The 19,922-nt window shown below is 57.2% G+C and overlaps 1 protein-coding gene across 6 annotated transcripts in view; it reads right to left on the bottom strand.

Annotated features, from left to right (window-relative positions):
- Positions 1–301: 301 nt before the first annotated feature.
- APBA2 (amyloid beta precursor protein binding family A member 2) overlaps positions 302–19,922 on the bottom strand; it is a 252,681-nt gene continuing 233,060 nt past the window's right edge. For all 6 annotated transcript variants that reach the window (XM_047738813.1, XM_047738809.1, XM_047738812.1 and 3 more), the window contains 6 exons: positions 17,564–17,749; positions 14,166–14,345; positions 13,145–13,357; positions 11,511–11,630; positions 4,061–4,201; positions 302–1,560 (listed from right to left, as the gene is read on the bottom strand). In XM_047738813.1, coding sequence (XP_047594769.1) covers positions 1,489–1,560; positions 4,061–4,201; positions 11,511–11,630; positions 13,145–13,357; positions 14,166–14,345; positions 17,564–17,749 — 912 coding nt within the window. In that variant the 3' untranslated portion in view covers positions 302–1,488. The remainder of the gene's footprint in view (positions 1,561–4,060; positions 4,202–11,510; positions 11,631–13,144; positions 13,358–14,165; positions 14,346–17,563; positions 17,750–19,922) is intronic.

Here is a 19,922-nt window from a genome sequence, read left to right on the forward strand (position 1 = left end):
TCCAGGAATCATCGAGTCTTAAATGAGGAGAATGACAAGGCTCCTTCTCTCCCTTAGGCAGTTAGCAGCCTGTCTCCTCCCTGGGGATAGGGGGCTGGGGGAGGAGGAGGCTGACACCAGGTGCCTGGAGCACCCACCCCAACACCTCCCCAGGAAGAGCCCCACCCCCGCAACCCCAGACCCGGAGGGGATGCCATCAGCAAATGGCACCATCCCAGAGGCACTGTGGGAGCCACCTAGGTGAGGGGAAATCTGGCATCTGCTCCTGCATTAATAAACCAGCCACACAAACCGCTTTGGTCATGACTTGAGCTTTATTAGTGATATTAGTGAGTCTTCCTAGGGTCGGCTGCATGCAACACACAGGTCACTCCTTGAATACAGTAATCCTAAAGCTTTAGTTACTGCATGGTAAGGCTTCTTAAGTCACAGTGTATTCTCCGAGGCCGGGGCCAAAAAAAGAGACTTCCAGACAAAAGGACGTCGGTTAACAATGACCTCTACTGAACCGCACTAGACTACGTTTCACTTTATCTACACACGCTAATACTGCTCGTGGTGACGCCTGGCAGGCCCAGGGATCCACGCCGGCTGCCGGCCGCCCCGGGAGTGGCGGAGTCGTCCAGAGAGGGTTTTGGCTTTTGGGGGTCGGGGAGCTGGCGTGTGGATGCGTGTGTGTAGACAGAGATCGGAAACTGAGGGCCTCCTCGGTGTCCCTTGTCCCTGGTGGGAGGAGCCAGCGGGCCCCGCCCCGTGAGGGGGTCTGGGGGAAGAGGAGAGGCGGCTGGCAGGGGGTGCCCTCTCAAGTCCACGGAGCCTCAGGGGAGGACAGGAGCAGCGGCTGCGATGGCGGGTCATCCGAGAACCCTCAGTTCCGAAGATCGGCTTCTCAAAGTAAAAGTCAACACCGTGACGTTGTCTAAATAAATATGGAGTTGCGATGTTGTAGCCATCATCATTTATTGAACTCAGGAACGTCTCCCCTCTGGTTCAGTACAATCACATGTTCCCGGACCTCACTTACAAGTCACACCCCGGGAGCCGGGCTGCAGCAGGGCGCCCTCCCCCGAAGCACCCCAGGGCCCCCCGGAGGAGGGGGGCAGGAGGGGACGACCGCTGCCCCCCAGAGCTTGCTGTCCTCGCGGGGCTCCCTTCACGTCCGCTCTCCATGGCTTCAGGGAGGGAAGACATACTCCACACCACACACAGCTACAAAGAAACACCCTTGTCCGCTGGTCGCAACGAGAAAACTGGTCAGAATGGGCAAAACACGTGACTCTTGTACAGAGATTGCTTCCTGTGACTCTCCTTTGATGAAGACATACCCCTTTTTGTCCAAAAAAAAAAAAAAAAGTGGGTGGTGAGGGCAGGCCCTTCAGAGGAGCCAGTGTCCTTGCATGGGCTGTGGGGGTCAGGGGTCAGGTCCCAGGTCCAGCCTTTCCTGCTCCTCTGAACCCAGGCAGGCTGGGCAGTGCAGGCTGGGTGGGCCTAGATGTACAGCGGGGTCTCCTGGCCCGTGAGGAGCCTGAACATGGCGGCCGGCATGGTCTTCATGTGGATCTGTCAACGAGAGACAGGGGCTGAACCGGCTGGCCCACAGTGGTCTCCCCCGGCCCCTTGATGCCATCAACAGAAAGCAAACACTGTGGCAACCAGCTCACTTTGGGACCCCCTGAGGCTTTTCCGCGCTAAGTACCAGCTCGCCGAGTGAAGGAGGAATGAGCATCTCCACGGAGATTCAGAAAGCGCGTCCTGACACGGCGGACTCCGAGCTGGCCTCCCCAGCTGGGTCTTCAGGGTGTCTGACACACGTTAAATAAGGGCTAGTTTTTTCCCTCAGCTGAAGTTGACAGCTGAGAGGCAAAAAATTGGACTTTTAACTGTGACCATGGTTTGCCCATCCAACCAGGGGTGCCCAGGCCTCTGAAGAACTTCCAGGAAGCCTGGGAACATGAGTGTTCTGGGGTCGGAGAACTTGCTCACTGAGGGCCAGTGGCCTTGCTCTCGCCTTATCCTTCCAGGGTCAGTTAGCAAATGAGCCATCGGAGCTATCACTCTCTGGCACCAAGTAGCTGTGTAGCCAGGCATGGCTCAAGATAACTCCTCAGGGAGACTCAGCTTGTGGGACCTCCATCATCCCGCCCCCCCACCGTGATGGTTCTAGAAGGAAGAGTTAAACCAGTGGAAGCCCAGGAGCTGGGCCATGCTTCTGCTGCTCTGCTCCCCTCTTAGTACCCTGTTCCCAGGTCTAGCCAGACTCAGGCCTTGCAGCTCTGGGACATCTGGATGGCCTGGGTGCTGCGGGCCTCACGCCCCCAGTACCCAGCAAGAGGTAGCCAGTGGGGGCGGGGGGCATGGTGTGGCCGCCCTAGGACCGCCCCTCCTCCAGCAAGCGGGTCTCAGGCCCCCATCCGACCAACCCAGAGAGAGGCCAGCTGTGCAGGGAGTTTTCACAATGTCCTGTGCTCCCGGCCGGCCCCCACCACCAAGATCCACATACTCAATTTAGATTTTAATGCCCCCATCACTGCCCAGTATGGCTTCTTCCATCAGAACATTCTGTGTCGTTCCTCAATCTGAAAACCATCCAAAACCCTATGTCTTGTTATCAGGGACTGATTTTGCACATGTGCTCAGGGATGCTGGGAGACAGCAGGCAGACACTTCCATCGCCCAGCCACACCCTCGGCTGCCTCTCTGCCTTTTTGGGTACCACTTCATCTCAGGTCCAAGTCTGAAGACTTGGAAACATTTCTCCCCTGCCTGACTGGTTTCTTCGTAGGCTTGTGAGACTGATCACCCCAGTGGGGCGGCCATTTCAAACATCCACTTAGGAAAATTGGATTTTCCTTTCTTTGAAGCCATTTGTAAAAGGAGGCTAATGGTGCCTACCTGCCCCCCACCCCAACCTTGAAAGTCAGCCATCTGCTACCACTGAACCCCGGGAAAACAGGCCTCCTCCCTAAGCCTGGTAGTTTTACAAAATACAGAGTAGGAACCCAGGAAATGTGGCCAAAAGCCCCCTCAGAAACAGCACCCACCTACTCACCCAGGGGCCAAGCTCTCCATCTCTCCCCCTCCCCCCTCCCCCCGCCGTGGCCACCAAGATGGAAGCCACACCCTCTTCCCCACCGCCACCTGGGGCCCCCCCACCGCCCTGAGAATCAAATGTGAACTCCCACCCAACACCCAGGCCCTTTGCAACTGGTCCCTCTTCCCACCCACCTCTGCCATGGTCTTGGCCTCCCACGCTTCTCCCACGGAGACCCTCACTGCGTTTGTCCTGACTCTCCTCTTCTCATGCCCCCATTGCCACTAATACCCCAACACACTAGCCTCTGTGGGAGTCCTCCTTCTAGACACTGGTTGCACAGACTCAGCATCTTCTCATCCCCAATTACCCTGTTCACTTATGAGTTCTTGAGGAAACCTGGGCCCTTCCGCTATGACCCTCGTCCACCTCAAGCTGGCTGCCAGAAAGAAGTGGAAACGGAGAAAGTTTAAAGCCAGCGATGCAGGAAAGGGAGCAGCCATGACTGGCCTGCTCCATGGGCAGGAAGATGGCAGGAAGCGGGCAGAGGGGCGAACCCTGGACCAGAGCCTTGTGCCCGGGAGGATAAGTCCCGCAGAGGGCAGGGCTCCCACACGAAGCGTGCAAGACCCCATTCCAGAGCTGGTGTCAACCACCTTCGCCGTCCTATCCACAGCACAGAGCCGGAACGAACAGCCGAATGGCGCCTACCATCTGCTCAGCCTTGTCACAGGCGCGCCCTGGGTGAGAGACACAGCCCCCGGCTCAGCAGATGCCCAGGGCCCCCTGCACAGGGAGTGACTGGCAGAGGTCAAGGTGGGCACGCAGGACCAGCAGAGGCACGCTCCAAGTTCCCAGCAAGGACAGGCTCTCTTGAGAAGGAAGGTTTTCCTAGGAAGGGGTCAGTGGCTTGCCCGAGCACCTCCTGGAAACCCTCTCAGGGGCACAGATGTTGGTCACGGAAACGTAGGGCTCAGACGGCCCCAGCTCCGGCTCTGGCTCCAGCAAGGTGACGGGGCATGGCCTTACCTCTCCCACCGAGTTAGAGAGAGCCTGGACGATCTTCTCGTGGGCCGTGGCCACCACACTCTGCCCATTGATCTCGATGATGCGGTGGCCAACTCGGACGCCTCCTCGCTCTGCAATTCCCCCTCGCATGAGGCTGCAGATCTAAGCAGACACATGTCAAGTCAGCACACAAGTCCCTGCCACACCCGCCAGGAGCTCACCGCCGTCCCCAAACCGGAAGTGGGGACATTGAGCACGCAGAGGGAGAGGCCCACAGGACAAATGCTTCTGCATGCCACTGCTGACTTACTGTCAGTGACATCTATGATCGGGACTAGGTTAAAACACAAATCAACAGCATGGCCTGTGGGAGAACCTTGCAGGCCCTTGGGGGATCTGCCCCCCGCCCCTCCAGCCATCCCAGGGCCTCAGTCCCTGTGTCAGGGGAGTGCGGAGGGCTGGTGGTGTGTAGAGCAGGAGCACATTCTGGAAGATTCCTCACCAGCTCCCTTCTGCTCCTCTTACAAGCTAAGAAGTCACTGTCTCCATCTCACAAGGACGTGATGAATTCATGAGCCAACAAACGGAAAGAGTTTGGGGAAAGGACGAGGAAGGCTTTGAGCTTGCGAAATCCACCCATGTGTGGAATTCACTAACTATCAGGCCATCAGAAGGGTGGATGCCTGCCCATACAATGGGGAGATGGCAGCGGACCCCGCAGGGTGAGAGTTACCAGCTCAGGGGAGAAGGGGGCCAGCTGCACCCCGATGCTGAAGTCCTGGGAATGCTGTGGTGGGAGGGAACAGAGGAGACACCAGGTCCCTGAACCCCATGCTGCTTCCAACAACCCAAGGCAGGGGCAGAAATAGGTCCAACAGCAGGGACCCTGGGGTTGAGGTTTCCTGAGGGCCCACCCACTGCCGGAGGTCTCTTTCTGACCTGGGGTCCCTCGGCCAGCACTGGCCAGACCCCGGGTGCCCCCTCCCCAGCATTAGTGCAGCAGCCCCAGAGGACCACACCCCACCAGCCATGCTAGAGAATGAGGAAGGCCCAGCCCGGAGCCAGGCTGTCTGGACCCTGTCCCCTAGGTGCCCGGGGGCCACCCCACGTCATCTAGAGCCCCCACCAAATTCATGGTGAAATCGGCCTTGTCCTTATGGTTTCCTTAATTTGAAAGCACCATGATTACAGCCCCTGTCTCCTTGAGGATTTGGTCACTTTTAAGACATCTTCATACTTGAGGCGGCAGGGGACCCCAGCCCAGAATCAGGAAGGGTGATTCGGGTCAGCGCCCTAAGACATCAAAGGTCAGCCTGCCCGCAGGAGGCACAACCACGGGGGGTGCTCAAAGCAGGCAGGACAGCCAAGCCCTCTCTCTCTGCCTCACGGTTCTTCTCATTCCATGGCGAGGCTTGTCATTATCCAGGACTCTCCTCTGGGCCTCCTGGGGAACGCCCTCCTGCCTGCATCCCTGGGACTCCGGCCTGTGTCACAGCCACCTCGCATCCAACCCCCGGCCTGGCCTGCTCATTTAGCTAGGGCCTCTGATTTCCGAGGCTGCTGGGGGACGACGCTCCCCCTTAGACAGTACAGCTCTCCCTCCTCCTCTCCCCCCACCTCAGGAACTGGCATGGCAACGTTTGAAGCTGAGACAGACTCACAAGGCCACTGACCACAGGTTGACCCTGGCACCGTATGCAGGATTCCCATCTGTCCTCTGTTTTGCAGATTTTGCCTCATCACTGATGACACAGGCCTTTCTCAACCAACCATCTGCGTCCTTCCCAGCCCTCGGGATTTCTGTCTTTCCAGTACAGGACATATGCGCAGTCTGAGGTCACAGGCCCAGCCGAGTGGACTCCTGCAGCAGAGCAGGCCACAGTCCCAGAACCTGAGCACTCAGGTCAGTTGGGGTCGACCAGGGGGCTGGCGGAGAGAGGGACGCAGGGTGGCCTGACTGCCTAGTTCTCTGTACGAGAATTAAGGAGAATTCCATTGTCTCCCCGCCCCGAGACGATCTGAGGGCATTCTGTGCCCACTGAAACTGGCTCTTTGAAAGTCCCAAGGAAGGTGTTTCACGGTGACCGAGCTGACTTCCCAGCCTGACCAAGTGTCAGGCAGGGCCCAGCATGCTCCCTAGCAAAGAAGCTGGGACAGTCTGTGGATGCTGCAATCTTGGTTCTGTCCCTGCCAGCAGCCTCCTCCCTAGTCATGGAGATTCAGGGAAAGAAAGTGAGAAGCAGGAGACAATGGCTTTGCACCTTTAGAAGGAATGGCCAGCTGGAATCTGGGGGGCAGGCAGGGGTAGAGGACAGAAGGGGGGCAGGACATGCTGAGGAGAAGGCCGTGTGCACGCACACACATGGGTCCTGGCCTTCCCGAATGAGGCATGTCCACAGAAACCGAGGTGTGTTCCAACCTCATGGGGTGCACTTCTGCGGGCGAGAAGGCCGGTGTCTCCCAGCGGAGACTTCCTGATGTCCTGAATGGTGGTGTGGAAAGAGAGAGGAAGGATCCTTTTAGAAATAGCGCTAACTGGGTCATCCGGGGCCTGTCTGCAAACTAATGCATTGTACATTGGGTGTAATGGAGCTGAAAATGGAAAAAGCACTTGTGCGAGACTAACTCAGATGTCAGCAAACTTTTCCGGAGGATTCAGGGGGAACTTGGCTGTGTGGCACGTACTCGCCAGGAGGCACAGTGGTCCCTGCACCCTTAGTGAGAGGAGAGACTGGCGGGCCCAGCCCCGAAGCCGTAATCAGGGCCCAGCGGACACTTAAGGGAGTCACTAACGCTGTAGCCTTCGGTACAAATGTCTCAGTCTCTGAGCTGCTCACAAGGGCTGCTAAGACCGTGCACACGCTCACCCACTGCCCCCCGGCACCTTGCACGAGTGGGGACTGTGGACACGCTCTTCACAGCTGCTGGCCTCGGGCCTGATCCCTGCTCTGCCACTTCCCAGCTGGAAGCCTCGGGGCAAGTTCCTTGACCTCCCTATTCCTTCGTCCTCTGTGAAATGGTAACAGAAAATGCCGTTCCCTAACAGGACCAGCCTTGCAGACACCAGCGGCCCAGGGATGCCCGAGGCTTGTGGGAAGAGCTGCATTTCCTGGTTGCTAGAACTGATGCATGGCCAGACGCCCCAGACAGATGGACGAGGAGGCCTAGGAGTATTTGCAACAGTGAAACTAGAACTGGAAAAACAGAAGTCCCACACACCCAAGTTACCGCAGCACGATTCACTCCCATGGGGCGGGGGGCAGGGGTGGAGGCAACCCAGTGTCTACTGACAGATTCATGGAAAAGCGAAATGTGGGCTAGTCATCTATGGGAATATTACTCAGCCCTGAAAAGGAGTGAAAGTCTGACACAGGCTACAAGGTGGATGGGCCCTGAAGGCATTATGGTGGAAGTTAAAGAAGGCCAGTCCCCAAAGGCCAAGTACTGTCTGATCCCACTTATGTCTACGAGGCACATAGTGTGGTCAAGTTCAGAGAGACAGAAGGTACAACGCTGGCTGCCAGAAGCTGGGCTTGGGAGAAAGGAACGGGAGTCGGTGTTTGATGGGCGCAGAGTTCCCCTTTCCCACAACGAAGACTTCTTGAGAGGGTTGTATAACGTACTGGATGCTTGGAAATGGTTAAGATGGTAAATGTTATGTTAATCGATTTTACCACAATTGAAACAAACAGAAGAAACAGATGTCCTAGGAGAGAGCTGGGGCTGAAGTGAGGGAGGCCGATTCTAAAACCCAGTACAGCTTTTTAGCCACACGGGGCCTCTCGTTCTGGAGAAAAGACAGGCTGTGCCAAGTTCCAGAAGGCGGTCAGTGCCCAGGCTAGCACCTCTCCCAAACACACACACGTGTGTGCGCACACATGTACACAGTATGTGCATATGCACATGCGTGTAAATGCACACCTGTATGCAAACACATACGTATGTACATGCCGACAGCTGTGCAGAGGACCCCCTCCCTCTCACCTCTCACGTGACAGCACCCAGACTTCCTGAGACGCCCCAGTGCTGGGACATCCTTCCTCTAACCACTTACCCTGCACGTTGGCATTGGCCACCTGCCATGGGAAAAGCTTCTGTAGTCATCGGGCAAAAAACCACAGGCGGTGTGCCCAGGAGCTGACTAATGCCATCTCCCAGTCAGGCATCCTGCCACCGTCCAGTCTTGCTGTGGTCAGGCAGGGTGGAGGTGGAGGGCTTCCCGGGAGCCAGGACTCCAAGTGTGGGGCTTGGTGAGGGTTGAAGGGGACCTCTGAGAGCCTCATGGACAATGGGGACAGGGAGGCCACTGGTCGTGAGAGACGTGCCAGCCAGGGGACAGCTCCACTACTGCGAGGCAGCAGGGGACTACAGGGGAGGGGACAGTGACCAGGCCAGGCCCCTGGGGGGAGGCTGGGTGGGCAGGAAGTCGAGGTCCACCCTGACCATGCTGTGAAGGGCAAAGCCAGCTCTTCTGTCCCCAGAGCAAGCCCTTGAGAAGAGCCAGCACCCTCAGGCTTCCTGAACGTTCTCCCAAACACACTCCTCCCGTGAGGCCCCCGCTGAGCGACCGAGCCTGTGGCCCTCGTCAGCCACCACAGATGAGGGGACATGGCCTGAGCGGTGGCTGTGGCAGCAGCTGCCTGGTACAAGGGCCTCTGAGTGCACAGGGAGCTGACCCTGGACAGCCAGCCCCCACACCCCACACCTGTGCATGGCACGGGCACGCCACGGAGCAGGCGCAGGAAGAGCCTGGGCACCGCTGACCCGAAGTCCACTGCTGCAGGGCCCAGTGGAGCTGGGGGACTGATCTGTGCAGCCACCTGCTGCCCATTTTTTGGGTCACCGGGGGGCTGCCTCGTGGCAGGAGAGACCCTGCGGATTTGTTTGCTTTACCTACAGCTCTCCCTGGAGCCCGCAGGGCCAGCTGCCACATACTTGGGAGCAAGTCCTCAAGAACCAGCCCAGCCCCCAGCTCTCTGCCACGAGCCCCCCGCTGCTTCTCATCCATGGTGTGTCACCCCCAGACCCCAAGCTTCACACGCACTCTGGACCCGTGGCAGATGCACCAAGAAGTGACCGGCACTCTGCCTCAGGACTCCTGTCTGCGCGTCAGTGACCAGGGAGGCACAACCCAGGCGATGCTGCCTGCAGAACTGGATGTCATCCCCCCCACAGGTCGAGACCCCCAAAGCCTAGATCTGCTGCTCCCTTCTCCCCACCTCTCCCAAGCTCTCAGAGAAGCGCCTCTGCCTGCCTCACTGCCCTCAACTTCACAGTCATTGACATGGACTGGCGTGCCCGTCCCCACCTGCAGAGACCACCCCCCTTCACCCTCCCCAGGAGAGCCCCCCGTCAGCCATCCTGCCTTCTTCCCAGCCACCTCCATTCCATTGTCTCTGGGAAGGAAGCCTCACGCTTCCCTTCAGACCCCCCTACCTGTCCCTCACCGCTGCTCACCTCCTCACAGCGTCCCCTTCCTCTCCTGCTGCTTTCACTTAGCCGCGCTCCTTCCTTGCCTCTCCTCTCCCCCTGCCCCCACCTTCTCCCCCACAGTCCCAGATGGCCTCCCTGGCTGTGGGCCCTGGGACCACTTACTAAGCCTCTCTGTGTGGCGGTCACCTCCTCAAGAGGACCCACACTCCTTCTCAGGCAGGTGTAATGAGACAAGCTGAAGAGAGGCAGGGGTTTGGGGAGGGGGTGGCGTCAGGCTTGTCCTAGGCTCACAGTCCCTGAGAAGAGGCAGCTCTCTCTGCCACCACACGGCAGCCTCCTCCACATGGGAGGGAGGCTCCTTGGAAGCAGCAGTGTGGCTCCCAGGCAGGCCCTGTGTGAGTGCTTAGCTTGTCGGCCGCAGGTCAGAAGGCCCCGCCTGGCGCCTCCCCGATCACGGGGCCCAAGCTCATCCACACTGTGCTCCCAGCAGCTGCTTATGCCCAGGGCACCCGCTGTAAGCAGACTGGCTGGGCGGGACAGGGTCAGGCCACACCCCCACCCAGCCAGCTCCTGGGACAGAGGTCCTGACCTGGACAGAAGTCCCCAGAGGGCTGCAGACAACCTAGCCCCAGGCCTGGGTGCAAGTGCCAAAGGGGCGTTCTCCTCTGCAGAATCCAGGCCTACTTTACATGTCTCCGTGTGCTTTATGGATTTTCTCCATTAACCCTCACAGCCGCATCTTGAGAAGAGCCCAGAGAGGTTAACTGACAAACTCAGGGTCACACAGGGAGGAAGGTCTGGCCAGCACTGCCTAGATGCCCCCATACCCTTTCCCTCTTTGTCACAAGCAGCAGGTGGCCACCTTCCCAGCCTGCCATGTTTTGTGCGGTGTGGGACTGAGTCCTGTCGGGCCAGGGAGGTGTGGCTAGAAATGGCAAGGACCGCACCTATGTCCCCATCTTCCTGCAGTTACTGACCAGACACAGAGCAGCTAGTGCGGGCTTCCAAATCCCAGGTGAGGGCACGCAGACTGACCTGACCACCCCCTCTCCCCCACAGCAGACTGTGACCTGAATGAGGAACCAATTCAGTATGCTGAGATTTAGAGAATATTTGTTACACCAGCAAGGGCACACTAACACAGAAGGGACAGAAATGGCCCTGTGACTCTCCCCAGCACAAGTACCTCTCCACACTGCACTGGATAGCAACAGGGAAAATTCTGGTTCCTTGACAGTTGTCTTTCTAGAATGTTATCCCATTGTGTTTCTTCCATGCTCATGGGCACCCATACATATCTCCCCTCCCCTGACACGACTCCCACCAACTGCACGATCTCTTCCTCAGGTCTTTAAGACTCAAAGCTGGCTTAAGCAATGTGGAAGTGACTGGCCTCACCTCTTCTGTCCTCCATCTGTGGCCACATCTTTGCCCACTGGGACCTTTGCACGAGAAAGGACCAAGGAAACATTCACTTCAGCCAAAGACGGGTTAAAGAAAAGGCAGGAACCCTGAACTACGAGTTTCGGCCTGAGGAATAGGCACAGATGTTTGGGCAGACTGATACTCACTTGAGCCCAGAATCACCTCCTCCTGGAAGACCTCTGCTTCCTCAGTGCCTACCCAGTGCAGGCACCTCATAAATGGCTCTGAATGGGTGAATGAATGAGTGAATGAGTAAATATCTGTTTGCTGAACATAGAGAGTAGGATGTTGCCATCGGCCAGATGTGTCCAGACTGCAGTGGTTGGAAACAGCAGGGAACAGCCATCACGGGGACAAGGGTGCTTCGAGCAGGGCTAGAGGGACCCACCCATTCCTCCGACACACACCAGCTCTCCCTCCCTAGTCGGGCCAGACCTGCTCCTGGAAGAGCTGAAAGCTCCCACCCAGCGGTGCCCACCCACCAGGGCCTGCGCCGTCAGAAGCAGCTGCAAGGGCAGTGGGGTGGAGAGCTGCCCCATCCCCCCACCGGCTCCCTACATCCAGGCCCACACATGCACCGTAGAGGTGGCCAAGGCAGAGAGGGCAGACTCACAATCCCGTTCTGCACGCTGAAGCCCAACTGGTACTTGAGGTCAGGCCGCTTGATGAGGACCGTGGTGACTGGCGGACAGCTGACAATGTTCAGCTTCACCTGCGTCTGGTTCTTCAGACCCTGTGGGACGGGGCGGGAGTCACAGGGAACCTCGCATGCCACCCACGAGCACGTGCTCGCGTGCCCACACCGAGGCTGAGTCGGCGGGCAGGGTGGGGGATGCAGGGGAACAAGGCCGGTGGGTCAGCCCCCTCTCGGCCTCCAGGTCCCTCTGTGCAACCCGCGTGTGGGGCGGCTGGCTACCCCAGGCGGCAGTGCAGGCCATGGCCTGCTGCACTCTGATATGCCATCTGACCCAGCTGAAACCAAGCTGCTCGTGGAGACAGGGGCCATGCCCTGCCCACCACCGTGCATGACCAGTGAGACAACACCGGGGTCACAGGAAGGGCCCCCGGCCAACACTGGATGCAGGAGGAGCACCTTCTGTTTAGAAGGACCAGGAGGGGGATGCTTGGGTGGCTCAGTCAGTTAAGTGGCTGCCTTCAGCTCCCGTCATGATCCCGGAGTCCTGGGATGGAATCTTACATTGGGCTCCTTGCTCAGCGGGGAGCCTGCTTTTCTCTCTGCCTCTATCGCCTCTCTGCCTACTTGTGCTTTCTCTCTGACAAAAAAAATAAATAAAATCTTTAAAAAAAAAAAAAAAGAAAAAAAGGAAGGACCAGGTGGAAGCCTTCCTCCAAACAAAATGTGCGAGTGGCAGGGGTGGGGATGGGCAGTGAGGGGCTCAGTGAAAATCTGTAAGCAAGAGGACCCAGTGTCCACGGCGAGACCGGGCCAGCTGAAGCCAAGGGGGACCTCAGGCCCCAGAGAGGCTGTGACTGTCAGCAGGCACCCCAGGCCATGGCTGTGAGGTTAAGTCCCCGCAGACGAAGTCTCTGGTCCCGTGGGCTGAGGGTTCTGCTGTGCCTACCGTCTGTCTTCTCAGGCGGTCGCCCAGCAGGCGACCTCTGAACACCCTTCAGCTGTCAGGCTGATGAGGACACAGGCCTGTCCTCCAGCACCAAGACTGCAGCGGGTGAGGAGGGAACAAGCCACAGGGGGCTGGGGGCAGAATGCCGATGGACGCCCAAGGGCTGCCCCCAAGCAGGCAGAGCCCACCGTCTGGAGACCCTGAACAGGGCAAAGGCACAGGAGTGCCAGGCCTCTGGGCCGCCTCTCTGAGCTTCCTGTCCCAAGGCTCTTCTCGAGCCAGAGCAACCAGGCACGAGGACCCCCCAGCAGGGACCGGGAGCTCAGCATCTTCCAAAGCTGCAGGCTCATGGGCCAGATGGTCAGAGCCGCCAGCCCTGCTCTCAGACCCCTGCAGGGGGACCAACCTCCCCATGCGCCCAGGAAATGGGACTCTTGGTGCTGCTAGTCTGCGAAAGTCCCATGCATGCCGGGTCACCCTGCATCTGGGGGTCCTCAGACCTTGCCTGGGGTCCATGTCCCTCAGAAATGGCATCAGTGAAACCAAATGTCCCGTTCTCACCCCCAAGGGCAGCTGTGGTCTCTCCAGACCTGTTTCCTCATGTGTCAAGCGGGCAAGGACAAGGCAATGAGAATAAAACAAGGCAGGGGGCCCACGTACACACCTTGATGATGCCCTGACAGGTGGCAAGGGGCAGTCCCACCAGGCTGGTGCCGTTGATGGACATGATCTGGTCCCCAATGCTCAGCTTCCCTGAGCGGGCTGCCGGGCCGCCGTTCATCATGTTCGCCAGGATCACCGTGGGCAGGATGGAGCCCCAGCCCGACTCCACCACCACCACGCCCAGGATCTCGCCCTTGTGCTTCTCCAGCTGCAGCTGTAAGGACATGAGCGGTGAGAGGTGCCCATGATGGGGGCCGGGGACCTGTGCACCTACTACCCCACTCCAGCCTCGCCTGGCTCTGGCTCCCAAGCTTGAACCAGGAGCACAGATGCCCTCCTGCCCATGCCCAGCACGGACCCCTCCAGGCCCCAGCAGGGCTCCAGGGTCCTACCTCTTGCTCTTCTCACCTCCCACCAACCCATGGAGGCGAGAAGAATGATAGACTCCAGGGCTCAAATCTGCCCCCGGCTCTTGCTCTGATCTAGAGAAGTCCTACCTTCATTCCACTCCAAGGATCACTCTCAGAAAGCTGCCTGTCATTCATTCAGCAATAAGTCTGGAATAGTCATTCATTCATTCATTCATTCACTCATTCATTCAACAAGCAGTCTGATTATTCCTTCCCCTGGGCAGTGCCCCGAAGTTCCCCATTTTGAAAATGCTTCTTATATGCTTTTCAGAAACACCTCCTGGGTGCTGAGCTCCAGCAGATGATAATAGCGGCATTAAAAGGCACATTTTCAAGGTCATTAAGACTGACTGTAATCAGCTCCTTTGTTACAACAACACCTCATTTCACACACAAGTGCTCAGCTCCAAAGGCAGGCACAAATGTACATTCTGGGGAATACTTCATTCTGCCTGAGGATGGGGATTCACACGAGGGCCCTTCGCGTGAGCTGCTCAGGGGCACTGTGGTGGGAGGTTGGGGGACTCTGGTGTGCAGGGGCCCAGCGTGGGCGGCGGCAGGGGCCACAGCAGTGTGGCATCCTGTGGCCCGCCCAGGGTGTGTGTGTCTCACCTCCTTGCAGTTCTCAGAGTTGGAGAAGTGGATGAGGTCGTCGTTGTACATCTCTTGGGTGTTGATGATGTCGCTGTACTCCTTCTGGCTCAGGTCTTCGGGGTTGATGCCATTGGCCCGCAGGAATTCCTGGTAGGCCACGCTGAAAGCCTGGCCAATGGACTGTGCGATCAGCTGGGCCTGTGGGCAGGGAGAAGCCCACTAGGGACCAGCATAGGACCACAGGCACCACGCATCCAGGAGAGGAGGGGCTGTGACAGAGCTGGGTGCAGGGGCACGTGTAAGCCTGGGATAGGCCCTTGCCTGGGCTTAAAGCAACAAGAGAGAAACTGCAGGCCCTCCTCTGGTGATGGCTGTCCTCCCGCCAACACCCCACGGTCAGCCACCTTAGGGGGAGCCTCTCTGCTGCCTTGAACTCAGCAGGGCCCGATCCTATCTGCTCCCACCTGAGCTGTTTAAGTCCCAGACCATCCAGGACAAAGCACAGTTTCAAATAAAGTCCAGAAAAATTATGGATTGTTTGCTAAATATCTTATTTTCATTGCTTTAACTGGAAAATGTACTATATTTTCTTTCTTCCCATCTTATTCCAAAAATAGACTTGAGGTGTGTGTTCTTGGAGGAAGGTCACAGAGACTGAGCTGTCTCCCCAACATTTATGTCTCTTTAGCAACAGAACCCAATGTCAACTGGGGAGGCAGGGTGTATGTCCCGCTGTTCTTGGGGGTGGGGGGGCGGTGTGGCTGTTTCAGGCTGACACTGATGAGAAGCACAAGACCTGGAGACACCAGTTCAGACCCTACAGAGCAAAGCATGTCGTTCCACTACAAGGAACCACTTGTGTGGACATCATTGAATCTCTGACACTGCAGAGTCCTGGACATTGAAAAGTCATGGCCAGGCTTTGCCTCTGGTTTTGACCCAAATGCTTAAATCTCTTTCTCCCTCTATACTTAAAGCACTGCATGCTTTAAGTGCTACAGATGAGTATGTCTCTGCACCAATGTGGGCTGGGCCAGACAATAAAAGCAGAGCTGGAGTGTGGAAAGCTTTCCTGAAATAGGTAAAGAGTCTAGATTGAACTACTCTCCCACACTGGGGCCAGAATAGTTTACAGGAAGGACAGGCAATGTTCACTTGGCAGGAATAAGCCCTGATCGCTCCCAAAACCAGCATTTTGGCTGGGCTGCTTAGGGCGGACTGGCCAGAGCTGCCTTCCCTGGAGGCCACTAGGGGACACCCCAGCCTGGGCACATGTGGACTAAAGGGTGGCGAGCCCAGAGATGGTGCACTGGAGAGCAGCAGAGCAACAGCCGGGGCTCTGGCAGAATCTGGGAGTCAGACCTCGGGAAGAGGCCAGAAGAAGGTGGGGGGATGAATGAGAGCCCAGGACCTGCCCTGCCCCACTGGGGTCCCAAGGCTTGCTGCTGGCTGCCCCCAGGCCTCCATGTCTGTCCTCACCTGACTGTAGTCCTCTGACAGGGAGGGGTTCTGAGAGCATCGCTCCCTTCACCCCTGGTGATCGCCTGGTGGTGCTGTCTGATGCCGTGGGGCTCTGCCTGGGGCTTTGCCTGGGTGCCCCACCCCAACCCATAGAAACTCCTGGGGACAGTGAGGCCCTTCATGCCAGGGTGCAATCCAGGAACTCTAGGCACTTCCCCACCAACAGCTGGGGGCAGACTCCCATTTCCCCATCTGCCCCATGTCCTAGTGTCCCTCCCAGCCGGCCTGGGGGCCACACTGGAAACCCTGCAGACAAGGGGCTCCCCTGTCCCCCCGCCCAGCTCACAGCCAGGGCCTGTGGGTGTTCAATGCTGTGAAGCCAGGAGCCCTGCTCAGGCAGTGGGGAGTACAAGGGGCTCAGAGAAGGGTTGGCATTGGCAGCTTGGCACTCAGAGGCGGCCTCCTGCAGGAGGTGAGGTGGGTGGAATGGGAGCTGCCATACCCCAGCGCTCCTTTGCCTTAGCACTTTCACCTGTGTGGGTCATATACCCTGGCCTCAGTCCTGGAGTGCCTGAGCTCCATCTCATAGAGGGAAACTGAGTCTCAGAATGAGCCGCTGGTATCCTTACTGCCACTTTTCATTTTCTCCAGGTGTTCCATCTGCTGCCAGCAGACCCTCAGACCCCTTACTTATCCCCAGCAGCCCCCCGGATGGAGCCACCATCCAGGTTCTATGCTCTGGGCAACTGCTGAGTATTCCCACACACATCCTACCAGGAGGGTCCTGCCCTCAACCCTTTAAGGACCACTTAGAGTCCCACTAATGCTCACCTCCAGACAACAGCACCTCTGACTCTAGCCCTCGGCCCGCGGCCATCCACAGGGGCTGGCAGCTCGGAGTCCCATGGTGTTCCCTGCTCCTGTGACTTCTCTGCCAGCAGGCTGCTCACCATTTGCCACTGGCCTTGCCCTGCCCGTCACTCACAGCCCTTCCTGAGGACCCATCTCTCCGAACCAGGTCTCTAAGACATCCTCTATCCCCGAGTCCCATGGAAGTGCCCATCCAGGTGCCCAAGGAGATCTGGATCATGGGGAGAAGAATCTGTTTATGCACCAGCGGGTCTGTGTTTAAATTTCTTCTCCCATCAATATACCATTGCTTCAAAGCACTTCTAGATGACTTCAACTGCTTAGCAAAAGGAGGACTCTACCTCAGTCTTGCCTTCACATACAAAAATCTGGGGGCCGTTCCCTTCCACTTCAGGTCCCTGCCCTGCAAGCCCATATGTGAACAAGAATGCCCCTTTCCAAAAATCCAGGGAGGATTGGCTTTCAAAATTCTCCTCTGGCAACACCCACAAGATCTGCCCGCCAGGGGGCAGCAGAGAGACCTAGCCCAAAGTCTCCTGTGCTCACCACTTGGCCCCCTGCTCCCTTCTCTGGTTCCCTTCTCCCAGCTCCAGGCTCAGAAAGATGCTCTCATCCCACCGAAGGAAAGAGTCAAGGGGTTCATGGTCTCTTAGTGACTGTGAAGTATTTTGAATTATGACATGAAATGGCCATGAGCAAAAGCAGAGCTGTTCCTTGGGCACAGACATTGCTTCCTTGTATGCAAGCCTGGCGTGTGAAAATGCACATCTTAACCACCAAAAAGTCAGGAGTAATTTGTTAGCGCCCCTGGCCTGTTCAACCACGTTCAATTTACAAACAGCCCTGAAAGACATTATTTCACGAAGTGAAATAAAACTATGTTCACTCTCTTCGCAAACTCTGAATGTTAGGAAAAACAAACAAACAAAAAAAAACCCAAAAATTCTGATTCCACCGGAGACATCAATGACCGTGCACCAGATTTCCACCTGAGGCGCAGTTTCCGAAGAACCTGGGATGCCGCAGGGGCGCTGGTGAGGTCGGGCCCGCTGGGAGGGGCCCTGTGTGCCCGTGCGGCTACTTACGTCCTCAGACTCGAACACGTGGCAGATCATCTTGTACTGCTTCTTCCCCTCCTGGGCCCCAGGGGTGGTCTCGATGCAGTCCTGCGAGGCCGACCGGGGCATGCGGCGCCTGGCCATCAGCACCACGATGTTCCCAATGTCTGCGATGTAGGAGATGGTGCGCAAGGCGTGGTCCATCATGGTCTCCTGTCAGGAGCGGGGCAGATCCACGTTAGGGAACGTTAGGGAGAACAAACCATCACAACACACTCAAGTTCGGGATTTCTTGGCCTCGACGCTGATGCCCTTTGGGGTGGGTCCTCCTATATTGTGAAGGGCTGTCCCACACACTGTAGGATGATTAGTGGCACCCCTGACCTCTAGTGGCTAGATGCCAGTAGCATCGCCCCCTTGCTAAGTTGTGGCCACCAGAAATATTTCCAAATGCCCCCGTGGGGGACAACATCACCCTGGTTGACAATCACTGCTCTAGGGAACATGGCGTTCGAGGGCAGTGATGCACAGTCAAGGTGACTCTGCCTTTGCCCCACAGCACCCTCCCACTGTTTCTTGCAGGCACGAGGTCAGGGGCCGCTCTTGTCCCTGCTGGGGGAAGGGGGCGGCTGGCAGAGGCAATCTGTGGCTCTGGAGAAGGGTCCCTTCTCTGCAAGCCATGTGCTTCCCCTAGCAGCTGAGGAAGGCTCTGAGGCCAAAGTTTTCCACGGATGAGTTCTTCCCGGGGAGCCCAAGCAGGCCAGTCCCCCGTCAGGGGACACTGAGGCAACTCCCCTGACTGATCGATGGGTCTCCGGCCATTCAATTCCCTCGGCTCCTGGCAGGTCCATTACTCTTGATGGCTTTTGTCGTCTGCCAGGAATCTCCCCTGAGCATCGTGCTCGTGACCCCTGCGTAACAAGGCTGCACACAAAGGCTCTGAGAAACTAATCAGTTGGTCTTTTATGCCTTTGTGCTTTTTCCACAAAAGAAGATTTGGCTGCTTCTGCAACTTTGGAAGCCTCTTATCTTCCTCACAGAATCTACTTTTACAGCAGATATTACCCCGCGTCTGTCTTCCGGGAGCTGATTTGTTTCCTGGCCAAGGCCGGGTGGGGTGGGGTGGGGTGGGGTGGGGGTTTCAAGCCACAAGAGCTACTTTTCAGGAAGGGGGACTGAAATCGCCGAGGGTGCCTCTTCAGCACTTGTGGCCACAGATCCCGGGCAGACAGAGGGACGAGTGTGAACTCTGGGCTTTTTAGAACACATACACTGTCTAGCTCCGCTCGTGGCAAAGCCCCAGGAGCAATGAGACCATGGGCGAGGCCAGTGCCCGGATCTTTGTTTCTGTAATATTGTTCCCCACAGAAAGGAAGTGCGTGTGACTCCTCAAAGGAACGGCCGATCCCAGGTCTGCGGCTGGGGAAGCATTAGGGGAGCTCGGAACAGCTCACTGCCTCAGAAAGCAAGGACGTGATCAGCGACTAAAGCGAAGATGTTCAAACCACCCAGGACCCAGTTTAAAGGTCCAACTGGGGATCACCAGAGTCCCAAAAAGAATAACACAAGTTACAAAAAAAAAAAAAAAAAAAAAATCCATCGGTCCACAGTGAAGAGAGAGAGAAAGAAACAAAAGGTCTGCCTCGGGTCAGGTGCAATAATAAAAAGTGGAGAACGCGACATAATTAGGAAATGCACAATTTTTGCACTTCCGGTGTTAGAACCAACACAAGCAAGATGATCCCTTGTGCCAAAACCTGCAGGCAAAATGGGTATCAGGGAACAGGGTCCCCACACATCTGGACAGTCAGCACACAGATTACTCGCTGAGGACAAAGAAGCAAAGGGGTCATTACCCTGGCATCTGGCCCTCCTCCCATGGGCCTAGGAATGGACGTGAGTGGAGCCTCCCTTTCCCCAGCAAACTTCAGGCACAGGGCACTGCCCGAGGCCTTCCCGACCCCTCCTTCCCTCTGCCCCACGCCGCCGCTGGCCTCCTGCCCTCTTCCTCTTCGGCGTGTGGGCCTTTCTATCTGGCACGGATCACTTGTTCCTCACGGATCTGTTTTCTCCACCAACAGCAGTGATGAAGGCCCAGGAAAAATGAGCAGAAGCTGGCCAGGGCACAATGGTTCACAGGTAGAAAAATCTTAAGACAGTTCCCCCCAAAACACCCCTTTGGTGGAGCACCACCCTCTCGGAGGGCCAAGGGCTCACACGGCCTTTCCACCCTCCTGCTCCATTCCCCAGGCCTGGCATGCCCAGGTTTCCGGAAGGCCCTTCTAGAACCCTGATGGTGAGCACACAGCTTCCGACTCCCCACACCTTCCCCTTCATTTTGCCTCCTCAATCCGGGCTGCAGCACACCTACACCACAGGACACCGC

This window comes from Lutra lutra, chromosome 7 (assembly GCF_902655055.1).
Source record: "Lutra lutra chromosome 7, mLutLut1.2, whole genome shotgun sequence".
NCBI classification, from domain to species: Eukaryota; Metazoa; Chordata; class Mammalia; order Carnivora; family Mustelidae; genus Lutra; species Lutra lutra.